Here is an 18,784-nt window from a genome sequence, read left to right on the forward strand (position 1 = left end):
AAGTAAAAAAGAGAAGTCTGTCTACATTTTATTCTGCACACTGGAGTCCACTCTCAGAAATGAGAGAATCCTCATTTTGCACAAACATATATATTTCTGTATTCAGATCTGGTCATTGGTAATGGTGTAACTGCAACATTACTACAATGCTAAGTTGAGTAACAAAGCCTACTTGTGACTACCAGGGAATGTCCCTGTGTGTTCCAGTGTGGCAATGAACAAGTCCCAACATAAAGAGGGAATTTTGTGCTGACTGTGACTTACAGTTACAGACAAATACCCACTTTAACTGGCTAAATACAACTGCTGAAGCATCAGATTAGCTCTGGCTGAAACCATGCATGGAATAAGGATTGTGGATTTCCCCCCTATTTCTTACAGTGGCCTAACTTTTAATGAACACTGTAGAGCCACTGTGGAGAGAAAGGAGGATGACTATATGTTACCTGTCCAAAGTCAGTATAATCACTTTTATAATGACTATGCATCATCTTTTTTTGCTGTCATCTTCCTGTAGAAGGAACCTCTGAGGTACATATGGCACTACCAGTACCTGAGCTGGCCGGACCACGGGGTGCCTAATGAGCCCGGCGGAGTCCTCTGGTTCCTAGAGGAAGTCAACCGCACCCAGAGTACCATTCCAGACACTGGACCTATTGTCGTCCACTGCAGGTACAAACCCCAGGAAAATAAACTGTGTGGTAGTATGAAGCTTAGAGTCTGGATTAAATACATTGTGATTGGGCCATAGATTAATTAGTTTTGGGTCTGGTAGAGGTGATCTGCCAACACAGTTTTTAAGCAGATTTCAACAACAAAAATGATTGAAGTCCCATCTTGTGTACACACTCAGACTTGCAGTAACACTTTGTAATGATAATAACGTTGTAGTTTATTTCATTTTAATAGCTATTTCACTGTTAACAAACAATAAAATGCTTCAAAAACCATTTACTAAGCAATTAAATATAAATACTGTATAGCTGAACTAAAAACATTATTTGAATGGCCATTATAAAGTTGAAAGGGATGTTTATAAGCCCTAACATTGCATAATAAATGGTTTATAAAGCATTTCATTGTTTGTTAACAGTAATAACTATTATATAAGTTTAATTAACTATAGATTTTCCATTTAGCAATGATGGTTGTCATAAAGTGTTACCAGACATGCTCACACCCACTGTCAGACGTTACACATTAACTTGTCTGGCTTGAGTCTTCCAGGGATTTTCCTCTATGACTAAACTCATCTGTGGCTCACTGCTGTTTTTCTTTTTTCCTTTTTTGTTCGTATTCTATATTTTCCCATGAGGTAGTATTAAATAAATATTATTTCAGTTGGCCACTTGGGTGCGCTATAATTAAAGTTCAAAATGTTGGCATTAAATCTTCACCAAACTAGTACTGGGATAACTTATTATACATATATATAGTAGTATACATATAGTCACTATTAACCAACCAACTTAGCAAAGTGTATGATATACAGTATAATGCCCCAAGATCAGTGACCCTGTGTTTTTTTAGAAGACATGATTATCAATAGTACAAACACACATGCTCTTAAATACACTGATCCTAAGCTGTTAATTACAACTTTCACTAACTGTTAGATTAAGCTCTGTTTTACCAGTAAACTGTTACTCCACATGCTGTAAACACATTGATCTGGTTTACTTACAAAGGATGTCAGCATGACCACTAAGTAAACAGCAGAAATTATTTGAAATAACACAATCTGTTTTAGTTCTGCTGCAGTCAGGATGTGCTTCTTGTTTTGATATGATAACCCAAAAGTAAAGTGTAAAGTTTGATAATTAATTTTAGTTGATTTCAACTAGAATTATAACTACTTTGGATTTATCTCTGTGGTAGACAGAGTTTATCACCAAATCATTCCTGCTGCTTTGACAGAGGTCTAAATATTTAATGTTTTTGTTCGCAGGAATGCACTGACTCACCGCACTTCTTACGCTTCTGAACTGTCAGGAATGATCACTTTGTTTTGTATTTTTATAGAGATATTTATTTTAGACTGCTGCTCTCAAATATGTTGTTGGCAAATGAATGTTGTTATAGATTTGTCCATTTGGCGAGCATCCTGTATTTCACGAAAACAAAAAACACCTCAACGTGAACATTGACAGAACACATCTGACTGATTAACCTCAATGATGAGTTAGCTCCTGATAAATTAATGATGCTGTTGTGAGGAAAATACTGAGTTGAGCTGTGTTCTCTGTAAGATCTAACAGCATTTTATATGTGACACAACAACACATTCAAGTGACTTAAATGTGGTTGGCAAGTGAAAACCTATAATTCATAAGCTTACTCTTTCATGTGTTAAATCCATTGTCATTATGTATTTCTCACCTTGGCATTGATATCTTCAGGTGCAGTAACTACACATGGTTTGACTTTTCACTCTGTTGTCCCCACAGTGCAGGCATCGGCAGGACAGGCACCATCATCGTCGTTGACATCCTCATTGACGTCATTAACCGCCAAGGTGGGAAACTAATATATAAAACTGACACACACACTTTTTTCAGATGAAAAGGTTGCACAGCATATCTGCTAACTTCTGGATGTGTGTGTGTTCTAGGTCTTGATTGTGACATCGACATCCCAAAGACCATCCAGAGGGTACGGCAGCAGAGGTCGGGCATGGTGCAGACGGAGGCCCAGTATAAGTTCATCTACATGGCTGTGCAGCAGTACATAGACACGGTTCAGAAGAGACTGGAGGAGGAGCAGGTACTCCTTCACACACACACACACACACACACACACACACACACACACACACACACACACACACACACACACACACACACAGGTCAACATCCCCGGGGCTTCTAAAAGAAATAAAAAGACATCACATAACAGTTTTTGACGCAGTAATGGAGACTTTAAAATATTTATGGAGGACATGTTTTAGCTAACAGTATGAAGGCTAGTAATGTGTGTTACGATATGACAGCTAGCGCTGGGAGGCAAACATCAGTATGGTAACTATCTCAGTAAGTTTCCAAAGTGCTGAATGCCACCTGGGAATGTTTAAAGTAAAATTCAGATCTCAGACGGTTTGTGAGAGCTTTACAGAGCATCTTGTCCTCTAAACTGGATCTGCCTCTTGTCACGTTGTCTCTTTGCAGAGGAATAAGATGAAGGAGAGGGAATATTCCAATATCAAATATCCCCCGATGACCAACTCAAGGTCCAAACCCAACATGACATCCTCACGCTCTTCTTCTGTGTAAGTAGAACACATGCAGTGATGGTTGTTAAACATGTGATAACAGAAACAGAGCAGTAAGTAGGATGATGATAGTTTTCTCTGTGTGTTATTGCAGGATGACAAATGATGATTCGTCGAGTGTGTATGAGAACATAAACTTTAAAAGCCCTCAGACGTCTTTTAGCAGCAACACCAGGAGGTAAAACCATCGTTGTGGACCTCCACATCTCTCTGTCTGCCTCTCTGTAAGTACCTCATCAATTTCATTTACTTTGCAAAGTTATCTATAGTAACCCAATGAAAACAGACCTCCAGTAGGGGGCTTCCCGATTGTTGTCTACATGATTCTGTCTAAATTGATCTAATATATGAAACGTAATAGCGAGAGCATCCATTCTTTTTGCAACAGGAAGCTAAGACTTTAGCCTCCAACAAATCACGTTATGCGCATTTGATGATGTCATAACGCTATGGGTTGTACGTTGCCAAACGTAGTGCCACTGAGTGGAGGCAGGGGAGCACAGAAGCAGGTTGATGCAGGTTGATGTGAGAAATAGTAGTCTTTAGCATTGTTACAGCACTATTATAATCGATAGTTTTGATTTAAGATTTTTTTTAGTTGTGAGCATATTTAGCAAATGAAGATAGTAAAGAAAATAAATATCAATGGAGGCACTGGAGGAATACTGTAGTTCTATTGCAGATGTAACTATCAAAACGTGTTCATATTCTGCTCATAAAAATGAGCATATCTCAAAAACTGAAATATTTACATAGTTCAAATAAGTTGTATAAGTTGGATCAATATGTTTTTATTTATCTAAATGTAACGAAAAACCCTCTGATTTTTGATATTTTTATTCATTTATGACATAATTTCAAGACTTGTATCATTCACTATTGTTCATTTTTTGTACATAAACTTTAAGCTTAGGTTTTACAGATTTTGATATGAAGCATTTGAAGATGCAAGAAATTACATAAAAATAAGCAAAAATACCAGTGTAAGCACTGGTGGACCATTTCTATTACATGAAAAAATCCTAGTTAATTACTAATAAATGCATTAATCTTAATAAATCAACAAAGAAGCCTAGTAAAGGTTTAACAATGACATAATAGGTGAGTTAGTTCAACTCAAGAGACTCAGGCTTTTCATTAATGTTCTAAAATGTATATAAACTGTTAACAATTTTCTTCTAACTGCTTATTAATGTTTTATAATCTAACAATAAACATGTTTATGATGCTATTATTAGTGCCTATATATTCTTATTTATGTTATTAAGCATCTAACAAGGGCTCTTAAGGGCATTATTACCTATTAAGTAACACTTATTACAAAGACCTTAATGCATAGTGCCTCCCCTGTTTTGTTTGTGTTGTGCATGGGAATAGGGACGCACATGCAATAGACAGTCCCATTCATAAATGCGTGGCAGTAATATGCAAAGTTATGCTGCAGTGTGCCTGTAAAGTCCAGGAAGGAGATGACAGCAACCTAGTAAATGTGCTTGTGAACAATACAGGATTCAAGAAATACTTGCAAATGTTTTATATGGAAGAAAATGCACCAGACTCCACTTGACTGATTGTTCCTCTAAAATCCGAACTCGAGGTGCTGTTAAAACTTTACAGTGACACAAGAGAGAGTTCAGTTTCTTCCAGAGAGTCAAATTCATTTTGTACGTGTAATGTTCTCTTTTATTATGGTGGAAATTATAGAGTGGCCAGGAGCGGCTGAGCGCCCTTAAAAGAAAGCCTGAGCTCCCCTTAAAGCAACAAAAGATTTAATTTAGGTTCAAATTATAATCAACCTCAATTTTCACAGGCTCATTCTTTCCTCTCTCAGAGTGATTAATAAAGCAGAGAGGGAAGCCAGCAGTGTTAAAGGGAGTGAGTCAGAGCGTTGGTTCGGGGTCATCAGTACAAGATATACACTGAACAGTGTTGTAATATACTCAAATTATAGCACTCACCAATATTGATTAGAGTTGTTCTGTATGTCTTTCATGGTGAAAACTTTCAAGTTAAACCTCTTCTAATATATTTGAACTCTCACATTTAATGTATGTGTAAGTTACTGTAGTATTCTGTATAATTCTAGCTTCTGTATGCCTTGATAGTGTTTTTCAGAGTAGTGTGGTTGGAAGTCAGGGCAGGTTATCATTTCAGTTGGTCGTTGCATGTTTTGCCTTTCACCTACATGATAACTATCTCTGGGCCTCTGAAAAGGCTTTGCTTGTCACTTTGTGTGGGTTGTAACTGCTTCAGTTGAGCATTTGGATAATGTTTTCAGATATTTTTAATTACAAATATTGTACATCCCTATATAGATGTGAAGACTTATTTTACTGTTATTTCACTTTGTGACTGTTAGCTCTCTCAGAGATGTTGTAAAGCATGACATACAAATCGTCCACACCTATATCAACTTAATGCAGACTTACCAGTATTGCTAGATCATTTTTTGATCAGAAATAACAAAGATACAGTATTTGTGCTGCACAAATGAACTCCTTGATATAAAAAGGTGCAAATGTATGATAAGGCTGCGTCTCGACCCAAACCACCAACCTAAAGTGTCGGTATTTGACAACCTGGGAATGGGACTCAGAAATCCACAGTCCCTCCCAGAATGGCTTTAAAAAGTTTGCCTATATAGTGTTGCGTCAATTTTCATTTTTCCTACTGACATTTCTGTTTCTCCCTGCCAGTATGTGGCATACTGTAATGTATTTTTTAATTGGCCATATGTGAGCAGATTTTAACGTGATGTGTTGGTAGCCTGTGAACGATGTGCACATTCAAATAATTGTTTCAGTGACTCTCTCCGCTCTGCTAACAGAGAGCAACAGTAGCTAACGTTAGTTTAGAAGTGGAATCCGCTAACATAAACTAACAACTTTCAGCACAACACAGACGTTCAGCAGAGCCACTTTGATATACCCAGGTGGCCAGCCCAAATAAAGTCTATGTGTGGGAGAAACTGTAAAGGCAATAAAGGTTGTTGAAAATCAGTCGGATCAAAGCACTTCTAATCATTGAACAAAGCTAATTTCAAATCCAAACACACGGACATGCTGCTGTGTGTGACCCATCCCTCCCTGTCTACATCCTGAGAAATCGCTGCTTTTAGCTCCATATCATGAATTACATCAGATCCCAGAGGCCATGATTTAAAGTGACACCAGACATTAACTCCACTTGTCTGCTTGTCTGTTCGTGTTTGCTTCAGTTTCAGCGGAGGTGTCGCTACGTCAGCGCCTGAAAAGCCCTCGGGGGAGGAGGGAGCGTGTCGCTCCGACTACACCCCACATCGGTGGACCCTGTCTGGGCTAAAGGTGGCGAGCTGACCCCTCTCCTGCTGCAGTCCTGCTGGACCTCTCTGTCTGGAGTCAAACCTTACCCTCCATTAAGAGGACGACTCTACAGCATAGCGCTCTCACTCAGGACCCTTGTCTTCCTACCTTTCTCCCCCCACCCCTCCAGCCTCTCCCTCTCTTACCCAGCACAAGTGCCTTGTCACAGGATGCGTCTGTAATCTAGCCTCCCTAAACTTGCTGTTACATCTCTACTGTTGCTACTATTCCAAATCTTAGAAACCCGAGTTGACATGAGAAACAACCACTTTTTCCTCAGGGTGGTGGGTGTTGAACATGGAGTGTGACCCCGGCCTGAACTCAACAAAACTGTAAGGGACCCAAGAAGAGGTCAAAGCTAAGCTGTTTGTCCGCTCTCTTCACTATCCCTCTTTCTCTGTCTTTGCTGGCTGTCATTTGGACTCAGACATCAGACTGTTTTCGTGACGTTCTGTCTCTCCAGCTGTGGTGGTTATTAATGTGGACGCTGAGTGATAGCCAGGGCAGTTACATAACTTGCTACAGCACCCTGAGGCACAGGGAAGGCAAGCAAGGCCTCTTCTACAACAAAATTTGACATATTCATTTCGGGTGCAAATAGTGGTTTAATTTGAGTTCAAATGCAATCTGTCCCTTTATTCAGCTTGTTTTTGATTATTTCTTGGTGTTATTGTTGATACTGTTGGTATAATGGTTGTGTAACATATGAGATGTTGATTTTTTAAATATATATACATATATATTTATAAAGGAGCATTATTATAAGAAGAAATCATGTTCAAGCACAATTATCTAAGCAGCATCCCCAGCACTAATTTTGATTAAACGATGAATAGTAAGTGTAGTTACACAGAAGATGGGTGGGAGAGTATTCCTGAATGGGTGGTTGAAGTGGAGCTTGGCAAACCGCCGTGTCTCAGCTTCATTTGACTGGCTGTCCTCATTAATCAGCAGGTCTGACGCGGTTCAACATCTGTCGGCGGAGATCGTCACAAGGAGACAAGGGAAAGGGGGGCGATTACAGTGGGCCAGATGGCCATCTGCCCGAGATTGAAGAATAGATTTGTCTCCAAAAAGTAATTTAGAAGATGGCCATAATCCAGGCTTGATGATAGCGGGCTGAGTAAGCCGGTGTCATTGATGTGATAAGGAAGACGGTGGTGCTGCGGAGCACCGAGCCCTCTGCACTGTCTGGCAGATTGTTCGCTATTTTTAGCCTCCAGGATCAGCACCAAAATATCCTCCTCAAATACAAGCGCAGAAAGGTTGGCGAAATCTGATCTTGCTCGTTTTAAATGCAAAGAATTAATGGTTAAACCTCAAAAACAAAGATGATGAAGTGTGTGTAGTCTACCTTTGATTTGATTTCAAGCCAACAAATAAACCATGAAAGAGCGGCACTTGGTGTTCGTGCTCCGACCATTCCTCTTTCTCCACAGACAGAAGTATACGACTTAAAGTAACATCTCCACTCACAGGCTGGACTGTTCTTGTTTTCTTCAGTCATAAATTGGCCAGTTTCCTCTTACCTGTAGTGATTTTTATCTGTCTAGATTGTTATTTTAGATATCTGGCTGAAAGATGTCTGCCCTGTCTTGAATATAACTCTGCTTGCTGCTGCTCAAAGCGCTACAATAAAACTCAACACGGACTGTCTCTTTCCAGAAATCATGACCCCGTTTACCCAAGATAATCCACAGACCTTGCTGTTAGTGGTTTCATGTAGGAACTACTTTCTTTCTGTGTCACCACACCAAAGGAAGTGTGCATCAACTCATGGACAAGAGGTTAGCAAAGCCAGCTAATGGCTAACTCAACAACTAAAATCAAATCAATCTAGATAGATGATTAGCACTACAAGTAAGAAGAAAGATATGTATTTTTAATTTTAAGGTGAACTGTCCCTTTAAATTACAGCTCAGTCTCATCAAAATGGATAGTCACTACACAAAGATAAACTGTAATTTGATGCTGTTGACCTTGTGGGGAGTATGAAAATAAAGTAAGATTATGACCTGCAGCAGCCATATCATCCTGTCTCAACCACCCGAGTTCTGTCTTTTAAGGCTTACCAGTCATTTCATTAAGGTCTCAGTACATCTGTTCAAGCTTTAAAGCTTTGTCTGTCTCGTGATTCCGGTTTCAGAGTTTTCCCAGAGAGAATAAATTGTTGCCAAGGTATTTTAATGGTTGTGAATAAAAGCTATGTTTTATGAAAGGCAACAAAAATGCCTCACCACTCGATGTACTTCAGTTGAATATGAATGTTTGAATCCTTCTGGGTTTTTCCTTTTGTTCTCTTCCCGTCTGAACTGTGATCTGTGTCCAATGAATGACAAACGACTTCTGTGGTTTTGTTTCTGTGTTTCTGAACTATCTTTTGCGCTGTGGATAATTTAGATTCTTTTTTTTATTATTATTGTATTTTACTTTGCCTCTATGGGTCAGAATTTTTTTATGACATGGTGAAACATCAATACTTGAAAGTGTGAAACTGCTGAATCTTTGGCCTCAGGCTGTGTGTGGATGTCCATTGGCTGTGGTAGTGCACTAGATTTTTGCCATCAGTGTTGTTTTTTTTTTGGTTTTTTTTCTTGTTGTTGTTGTTGTTTCATTTCGCTGATACATTTAAAATTGTATTTCTAATTGATTGTTTTATCCACTCTTGCATTTTGTATTGTGTCTGGACTATTATTATTACTATTATTATTATTGTTATTGGTGTCATTTCACCATCGATAAGTAACACTTGGCTCTGAGCTGAACCAGTGTACACGGAGGTATGCAGTAGTAACACGGTATTTTCTTTCTGCTTGTCCTCTCAATTTTTACTTGAACATGATGTCTTTTTGTTTTGATTCCTCGTTCCTCAGATGCTCACAGTATGCCTGAAGTGAGTAGTGGTGTACTGAGTGCTCCCATGTTGTTCAATGGAGGCTTTTCCTCTTCTTGCACTGGCTCTGCCCAGATGCCTTTTTTTTGCTTTATAGGCTACAACTGCTGATGCAATGAGCTGCCAGAAATGGCAACAAAATGATTATTATCAAATAGTTTAATAAAAATCTATGATGGCGCTATGTAAATTTACACATGAGTTCTGCTTGTCTCTGTTGTGAGTCTGTAGCAAGTTTTCTACTCTTTCTAGATGGGAAATCTCTTCCAATCCATGTTCGGAAAGGGTTCCTTGTAACTGTGTTACTCTCAAAGTGTAACAAGCGAGCTTTCTGTATCTTGGACTATTTTGCCTCCAGGTGCAGTCCTTGTAGTGGAGGAGCAGCAGAGAACACAGGACAGTGTGTTTTGTGAAGCACTGTTTGTGTTGGACCGCTCTGTTTGTCGCTTCAGTTGGTAAAGTGCTCCACTGCATGAATTGACTGAGAATTTGACTCAGTAAACACGAGTTAACTGAAATAAACACTGAAAAGCAAGGCAGGAAATGTTATCCAGGAAACACCAATTTCATCTGTAATGACAGATTATTTCATGGCTGAAGTGGCCAGTGGAAATTGTGTGTTATAATACATGATAAAACATTAAAAATGAGGGGAATGAGAATAATGACTTTAAGTGTTATGTTCAGCATTTAACACATGTGGGTTGAATAAAACAGTTTTATGTAGCTGCTATCCACAAGGAAAAAAGGCTGTTTATTCTGCTTAATTAGAGAGAAGGGAAAACACAGCAACAACTTTATAATAGGCTTATTTTTGAAGAGTTTAAATACCCCAAAGCAAAAATTAACTAACAAGTAGCTTTTATTTAAATGTTTTACACATAATATTTTTGTGTTAGTTTAATTTTTTAAATTTTTATTCATTCCAAAAGCCATTTTGAAGACATGACTGAGCCTTTTTTGTTCTGTTTTCCGGATCTATTGGCTCACCGTGTTTACTGGCAGTTTCAGTGCTGCTTCAGGAAGTCGCACTTTTATCATGGCCACTCCTAAATGAGTGTTAAAAATTAATGTAGTCGTCTTATCAGCCGTGTGTCACAAGTGAGCTACTCGGAAAAAACCCCACAGCCTAACTTTTCCTTTATCTGACGCACCTGATCCAGGAATTATTAAAGGCAACTTCCTGTCAAGATGAAGGAGGGCCTTGCTTTTATTGTTATATGTTTAAGGTTCAGACAGGGAGGAAATGACCAACTGCGGTCAGTAAATGACTCGACTGTTTAGCAACTTGACCCTGAAACTGGTAAATCTTTTTAATTTGCACTCAAGCACGTCAGGATGTGTGTGTTGTGTGAGGGCAGTCACAGCTCCTGCTGTTCAGACAGATTAAACCACCACTTGATGCTGCAGTAAATTTAGTTTTTTAAGATGTCAAGAAAAACCACAATCAAATGATTATGAATCTAAGAAATGAGGCTGTCATGCACAAATAATGTTATTTCCCAGAAGAGATCTGAGCAGATATCTCACTTTTTTATTAAAGTTCTGTAAACATAGACATATCAAAACACACAAATCAAATGTACAACACATTAAGTTAAAGTTCTCAGTTGGCACATTGGGATTACATTCATTTTCTTTTCTGACACACTTTTTGTTACGGTAAAAGTAACTATTTGTTGTTCTTAAGCCAACCACATATTTGCGAAGCAGTGTTTGGCTTGAATGCTACTGCACACTTTACATCATAATCAACCCACTCATGTTCTCTGTTAAAAGACCGGACTTGTCCAAATAAGTCAACATATGCCAACAAAGCAGTTAGACCAAAAAGTCTTTACTTATTTGAAACTACAAGTGTTGATTCAAGGGCAAAAAAATGTTTTGTGTCACTGAAGGTGATTTGAGGGCACGCGCCCCTCAGAGTTCAGTCTTTACAAGCTTGTTTGAACAGTTCATTAATGAGCTTCTGCTAATGTATAACTGTTGTAGAGTTAAAGGTGCCATGTGTAGAATTTTTATATGATTATAATTTGAAAATTCAACACAATTCAAATGAGTCTGACGGCATATGACACAAAATTCCAGTGAAAATTGGTGCAGTCTGTGTTGGTTTCATCCTTTCATCTCTGTCCTCTGGCGGGGTCCGCCACAACGTCTTTTAGGACTTGGAGATTTTAAGATCTGTGGCTCTGCTGCTGGTGAAAATCAGAGGTGTTGAGTGTAGTAATTTGCACTTACGAAAAGTGAAAATGATGTCAAATATTTACAGTATTACGAATGTTCCATATACAATATTATGTACAGTCCCAGTGTAGTCAGTCTAGAAGCGTGGTCTAAAAGTAGTGGTAGTAATAGTAGCAGCGGTGGCAGTGGGCTCAGGGTTTCCTCGCAAACAGCGCATGTTCCCGGTGCTGAACGCACACTGCAGTGGCCACAACACGACAACAACAAGCAGCACCATGAGCACGATAAAGAGCACCATCCTCTTCCAGTCTGCCAGCCGGTCCAGCAGGCCAATAGTCCGAGGCCGCGTCTGGATCGTGGCGTCCACTGCCTTGCTGGCCCCAATGTCAATGCAGATGCAGAAGGCCGTGGGACTGTCAGGGGCACCGTTGCCTTGCCTGGAGCCATTGTAGCACAGCTTCTGCCCTTCAATCCACACATCCTCCTCCTGCTGCTGGTCTCTGGGCAGCTTGCAGAGGATTTCGTGGCTAGTGGTCAGAGCCGGAGGTCCTTCCTCTGGTAGCGTGGTGGGGTGGCGGCAGAAGGGGCAAGAGAGGCGAGTGCTGCCGCCGTCCTGGTCAGCCAGCGACACGGCCATGAGGCGGGAGAGGCACTCCAGGCAGAAGGTGTGGGTGCACTCCAGCAGCTTGGGCGTTTTGAAGACATTGTCGTAGGTGTTGTAGCAGATGGAGCACTCTGGCTGGCTGACACTGACGACTGACACCTTCTTCTGCATCTCTCCAGTAATGTCCTGGGGGCCGACCTGTGTGTGCCAAATCTGCGGAGGCTGTTCCATCTTCAGAAATATGAGCCTTGCCTCTCCTTTGTCAAGTCTCCCCTAGACTCTCCGGCCTTTTCTTTCCTCTTCTTCGTCTGTCTTTAACTTCTGGAGTATCTTAAAAGAGAATGAATAAAAAGTAGAGATTAGTTTTATATTTCAGTTGGTATCTTAAAAGCAGGTGCAAACAGTCATAACCCCGACAGGATATACGGAGCACACGTAATATCACAAAGCTGACAGGATTTCGTCAGTCAATGAGTAATTCAATCACTGAATGTGATGCAAAAAAATGTGTCAAATGAGTTGAGTATTACTGTTGATTTACTAAAGCAACAGCAACCAGCACAAACAAATGAGTCAGTTCAGTGATGTGCCAGGCAGAAATGGAACGGACAACGTCCACCCCTGTATTAGTGTGGGTGTTGTTCGGCAGGTGGACTGAGTGTTATTTATATTGACACAGTGTTCTTAAGGGAACACTGTGAAAGATTTCCAAATCATGAAGCAAATTTTAATCCTAGGCTCAGGCCCAAGCAATATTCAAGTAAATTAATAATCTCTATTGACCAAAAACAGGAGCCTCTGTTGATGTAGTTTGGTGTTGTAATGCCTGACCAGTGGATGACTCAGTGTCCCCGTCATGAACGAGCACCATTTGCTGAGCGTCACACGACAAATAAAAGACGGAGACGTTGTAAAAGTGAAACATGGTGACAGTGGGTTGTTTCTGGCTGCCTGTGGCCTGGGCACAGAGTTGATTAAACGTTATTGTCCTCACAGTCTCAGGGAACATAGTGTAACTAATGATAAAAGACACATTGTCTAGCATGTGTCGCTGCACTCTTTGGGGCTCATCTGCTTTATCCTCACATATTTTATATCAATGTAGTTGGAGAAAATAAAGAATTGGTTACCTAATCAAGGAGTAAACAGGCAATATTTGCTATATTTCCTCTTAAATAGTGTAGCCTAAGTGTTATCTTGCCAGCTATTTTGAGCTATTGACATTCTCAGCTCTGCTAGCTTTTAACCCTTGAACAGCCCGCTGGAGACAGAATGGAAGAATGAAGAATGGAAAACATTCAAAAAATTAACTAAACTTGTCGACAGAATGTGAAGAAACAACAGTTGTGTGTTGTGTTGAAGCGATATCTACTGATATTAGCATGCTAACCAGCTAGCCCTACTGCTACCTAGCATCCCGTGGGCCAAACAGTGGCTAAACATCAGTGACTGACAGCATTTCTCCAGAGTTGATCTGCAGTGGAACTAACAAGTTCTGGTTCTAATACCAGAATATTTTAAGTATCTAATCTTTGTAGTTTAAATAAGATCTTATCTGTAACTGCATGGAGCTGCATACAACAGCTGGCTTGTGCTGTATTCAAAAGACTTTGGTATTTAAAAGTTTGCGTGAAACGCTAGGCAGCGTAGCATGCCAACGTGCAGTACACCAGCTAGTAGGCTACATGGTGTGCTTGGGCCCTTCTTGTACCATGCAACTGATAAAGGATTATTTTGGGTCATCAGGCTGCCTTGTTCATGGGATTTTTTGAGCACATTGGGTTCAAATCTGTATATCACAAAGCTAATAGAAGCTAAAAGACCAGGTTTTGGATCACTGTCTATTACCCGGACCAGGTTTGGATAGTGTAAAGTCTGCAGGACGATGTGCTCTGAAGACCAAACCGCTGCTCTCTTTTGAGTCTGATCTCACTCTCGTATTTTTTAGGATGATAAGAATATTAATGCTAATGGCCTGCCTGCTGCTGTTGTGGGTTAGGTATTAAAGGCCCCTGATGTGAAGGAGACAGTGTGTGTTCAGGATGAAGGATGGCCAGAGCGCAGGTGTTCTCCTCTCCGTGCCCTCGGGGCTGGTCCTGCCCCAGTACTGCCCCATCTACACAAAGTCCCCGCTTGTTCTCCGTCTAATCTCTCCATCTACCCTTGAAATTCCTGCACCGCCAACTCTCGCTCTCCGTCTCCACTGAATTCAAGACGTGCTTTAGTGGGATGAGGACACATTTTTGAGTATAATTACACGTGTCTTATCAGTTTAAAGCCCTCCCTAATCACTGATCAAGACTCGGTTTCTCTATTGCTCAAATTGGAATTCTGGTATCGGGTGTGGTCATTTGCTGGAGACTCAAAGGTAATATTTAACTCGCCATGACGGACTGTTTTTGTTTTTTTTACCAACCCCACCTTGACAAGAAAAATACCTGTGTCCAGGGACAAAGCTTACTAAAAACATCTCAGATTTAAAAAAGGCTAGACAAATGGACGCAAAATCTATAAATATTCAGAATAATAACCATAAAATAGGTGTCAATTCAAATGTAATCCTTCACCTCTCACTGTACTTGAGAACTGGATGGTCAATTTATTCAAATCATGTCATTTGTATCCGAACAGGCAGGATTGAACCACAGCCGGCAGCAGCTAACATTGCCTTTTGCTCTCTTCTACTGCTCTGTTATCATCTTTGTCTACTGACATATTGGTAATATTGGCTCAGCTACTATTTACACAAAGTGTTCATTCACACACATAAAGGTTCATATTAAGTTAATCAGTATATGCTTCACATCATTCCCCGGCTGTAGAGATCAAGCTGAAGGTCTTTAAAAGGAGAAACCGTTTCTGAAGCCTCAGGCTGTGTTACCTGTGGAACAGGCACTAAGTAAATAGCAACCAACTGAAAACTGAACAACGACACAGGCTCGCATTGTCAAAAGCCAACGAGGTGAAAGCAGTTTTGGCGGAGGCCTCAGGCTGCGCTTTGATGTTCTCCTGATTATTCCTTGAACGATCGACAATAAAACACCAGGTTGTACAGTTTTAATAAAATCATCAAGCTAGAATACATTTACAGCAACTTTGTATGACCTTTGTTTCACGGTGTAACGATAAAAGCAACGAGATTATATTTGAACTGGCTCAGGTCTAACAAATCACACGCCTGATGTAACCTCTCCTGTGTGACGTCTAAATGTGGCCCCGAGCAGATCTCTGTTTCTTGTGATGTTCAACACGTTGAGCTTCTCTCTTTGTTAAAGGCTCACAGTTTTTTTTTTCTATCAGCTGGTTGGGAACGCAATGAGTACATCACAGCTCTCTATCTAAATTCCTGCCTATCTTATTTGCAAATGCCAAAATATGCTGTTTACATCATAACCTGACCCTGTGACAGTGTTTCACACATTCCAGACAGAATTGAGTGTGAAGTGGGAGGACATTATTGTGTGTCCTTGTTATCTGGTGTAGACTGAATTTGGTTACAGATCTAGTTCCCGACTCTTAAAGGGGCAATATGTAAGAATTGCACTTGAGAAAATGCACCGAAATTATTAACAGAATGTGAAGAAATAACGGTTTGGACATTGTGACGTCTTTGTAATGTGTTGCAGAGATATGTACTGAAGCTAGCATGCTAACCAGCTAGCCACGGCCCGGTCCGCAGCTACTCAAAGCTCCTGTGCTCGCAGCGTTAACACTAACACTCCCCTGGTCCCCGAGCTCCCAGTCCAAACCGCTAGCTGCACTGCTAACTGAGCTAACGAGCTAAAGGCAACTACAGTTAGCAGCAGTAAATGGTTACTCTAGTGATGTGCTGCCTCCCATTTGTTTTGAGTATGAATTCGACAAGTGGCCATTTCTTACATATTGCACCTTTTAAGGCAGACTGTGTATGTTTTGAAGGGAAATAATTATATTTCTCGTACAAATGAGCTGTTATATATGAGCAAATAAATACACCCCTCAATACACTCAGGGGTATTGCTGCTACAGCCCCATTTAATCTGGCATAACCAGTATTTTATGGTAGCTAATGGTTAGCTTATGTTAGCAAACTTAAGCTTGATTCAGTTCGTTCACTTCAGTTTTCTTTAATTGTGTGACTGTTACAGCATGTTTTGACATTTATCACTATCCACAGTGGCCACTAACTAAAGTTACACAGTCTCACTTTAAGCTGGAGAAAGACTGGTTGACCATTCAGCATACTGTCTGTTTACACAACAGACTGTTTTAAAGCCAGATGTAAGAAGCACATTGAAGTCTTTTTCTCAACATTATAAAAAAAAAGAAATATTGTCCAGAGTCCAGGTGGAGGAAAAGAAATCCATAGGGCTCTGGGGACAAACTCAGGGGTCGCAGAGTGTGCAGCAAAGTCAAATATTAACAGTCATTGCTGAACCAAAAATATGAACCTCAAATGAGGGGGTGGCCTCCTAACTGCCTTTAGACAGTAATCTGCTTCAAACCTAAATTTATGGTCCCTCCTCGCTATCAGCAGCACATGTTCTTCTCACGTCCCAGTGACCCACTTGAACACAAATCACAAGTCGTCAGTCACGAGACCTGTTTTGTTTGTCAAATTAAAGCGCTGTTAGCGAGCCTCATGTAAAAATACTGTCGTTGTCTTTTCTCAGCCCCTTTGTGTCAGGCTCAGCTCAGCCATCAGCCACAAATGCTGCCCTACCTGTTCTCAGCCTGAAAAGTAGATGAAACCCGATCTACCTGCTGTTTGAACTGGTGGAGGAGTGGGAGGACGGGGGGGCTGCTGCAGACAGTTTAACTGAACCTGCTGTTGACTGAGCATGTATAGAAAGCACATGTGTAAACACAACATAATGAGGGAATCTTAACTGAATTTACGGAGAACTACTCCTGAAATTTGACTAGTGGGTGGTGCAGCTGCTACTGGGCTTCCTGCCTCCACCTTGTGATGGATTTAACCCACCTGCACTGTCAAGTTTGTTTGCAACTGAATAAAGTTAAGGAAATACCACATTTTAGTAATTTATTGTAGTCTATAATGGAGGTTTATTGGTGTTTTTTTTTAGTTTTAGGAGTAGGCTACCTTTTCACTCACAGTACAGCTGTTCTTAAAAGGAGTCTGGGTAACCCTCATTAATAAATGGTAAATGTATAGTTAATTAAACTTTAGTCAATTGTTATGTCACTGTTAACAAGCCTGCTTGTGTTACCGGATTCTTCTCATATTTATGGTCCTCGCTTGAAAAGAAAATGCAAAAGTTTTTCTTTTTAAAGTCTTTTAAAGCCACTAGCAGGTACAAAACACACACACAAAGGCTTCAGGCAACATTTAGAGCAAAGGTTCAATTTACCTGTTAACTGAAGAAGATGTCAGATGATCCTCTTTATCTCTCAGGGCCGGGCTCAGCTCACTCCCTTTGCACTGGAAAATGCATTTTTCTGAAGTCAAAGTCAGCTCTCCTCTATGATGCCAGCAGGGAGTTCAGGGTTTAAATTGTGCCTCTGCCCAGGCTAACGTCCTCCTCTGTACTGGTCTGAATACTGGAGTCACAGGTGTGTGTGTGTGTGTGTGTGTAAGTGGGTGTGTAGTAGCTTTCTATGTCAGCTCTAGGTCCTCCTTCTTCTGTGTCCGTTGGCCGGTCTCACCTGCCCTGCTCTGTCAGCTCCCTTTTTAGCACTTTATGCAAATGACAGTGTTTCGGCCTTGAGGTGGTGTCTGGAGGTGGAGGGAGGAGGAGGAGGAGGAGAGTGGTAGGAAGACTTCAAGGGGAGTAATACACATTCACCGCTCCTCTCTGTCTCTTTCTATGTTGATATCTTTCTCCTTTTCCTCCTCACCGAATATGCCTCACCTACAGCTCAATATACAAACAGGGTAATAAATCCTTCACCTGACAGCTGCGTTTCTTTTTCTGGTCAACAGTATCTCACGTCTGCTCGCTTATAAAAAACACTTTTCCCCCTCCAGAATGACTAAATGCAAACTGGCTGATGTGGTGTTACTCCCCTGCACTGGACACTGAACACAAAAGACACACACAAGCTACACAGCTTTTGCATGAGCCTGTATGCTTAAGATGGCCAATGCATATAAAGGACACATTTCCATTTAGTCAGTGATAAGGTACCAGGTGGCGATACAGGAGTATCTTCCCACCGTGGCAACAGTCTGTGTGAATAGCCTGTTGTTCCACTTCCTGTTGCCGGACAGTGTGGCACATCAGCACGAGCCAGAGTAGAGACTTTTGGTTCATGCAATGTTCAATGTGTATTTTGAAAACTTTCCAAGCTGCACGTCACCAGTGTTGGAATGACGGCAGTGTTTGCTCTCAGCTGATGAGATCACAATGAAGCAGAGAAGAGCTTTTTCTTCACGTCTCCCAGAAACAATCATTAATTTTTTTACTCCAGGAAATAAGCATCAAAATAACAAACATGCACCCTCCAGGAAGAGGCTCCTGCTCGTTAAGATGACTTGTAGAAAGTGTGAT

At 40.6% G+C, this 18,784-nt stretch overlaps 2 protein-coding genes across 3 annotated transcripts in view; one reads left to right on the forward strand and one right to left on the reverse strand.

Annotated features, from left to right (window-relative positions):
* The window catches only part of ptpn11b (protein tyrosine phosphatase non-receptor type 11b), a 46,052-nt gene extending 36,356 nt beyond the window's left edge, over window positions 1-9,696 (forward strand). For both annotated transcript variants that reach the window (XM_073469901.1, XM_073469903.1), the window contains exons 11-16: window positions 518-672; window positions 2,448-2,515; window positions 2,612-2,763; window positions 3,165-3,265; window positions 3,363-3,492; window positions 6,486-9,696. In XM_073469901.1, the coding sequence (XP_073326002.1) occupies window positions 518-672; window positions 2,448-2,515; window positions 2,612-2,763; window positions 3,165-3,265; window positions 3,363-3,450 (564 nt within the window). In that variant the 3' untranslated portion in view covers window positions 3,451-3,492; window positions 6,486-9,696. The remainder of the gene's footprint in view (window positions 1-517; window positions 673-2,447; window positions 2,516-2,611; window positions 2,764-3,164; window positions 3,266-3,362; window positions 3,493-6,485) is intronic.
* Window positions 9,697-10,992: 1,296 nt separating this feature from the next.
* rnf223 (ring finger protein 223) lies at window positions 10,993-17,892 on the reverse strand. The gene is made up of 2 exons (XM_073470637.1): window positions 17,645-17,892; window positions 10,993-12,623 (listed from the first exon to the last, which is right to left on the reverse strand). The coding sequence occupies exon 2, from the start codon at window positions 12,522-12,524 to the stop codon at window positions 11,826-11,828; it is 699 nt and encodes a 232-aa protein (XP_073326738.1). The 5' UTR covers window positions 12,525-12,623; window positions 17,645-17,892; the 3' UTR covers window positions 10,993-11,825.
* Between the last annotated feature and the right edge of the window lie 892 nt (window positions 17,893-18,784).

The sequence above is a fragment of the Pagrus major genome, chromosome 7, assembly GCF_040436345.1.
Source record: "Pagrus major chromosome 7, Pma_NU_1.0".
Taxonomy (NCBI): domain Eukaryota; kingdom Metazoa; phylum Chordata; class Actinopteri; order Spariformes; family Sparidae; genus Pagrus; species Pagrus major.

Excerpts from the sequence above, each read along its gene's own strand:
- rnf223 (XM_073470637.1), bottom strand. The coding sequence starts at position 12,524 with ATGGAACAGCCTCCGCAGATTTGGCACACACAGGTCGGCCCCCAGGAC.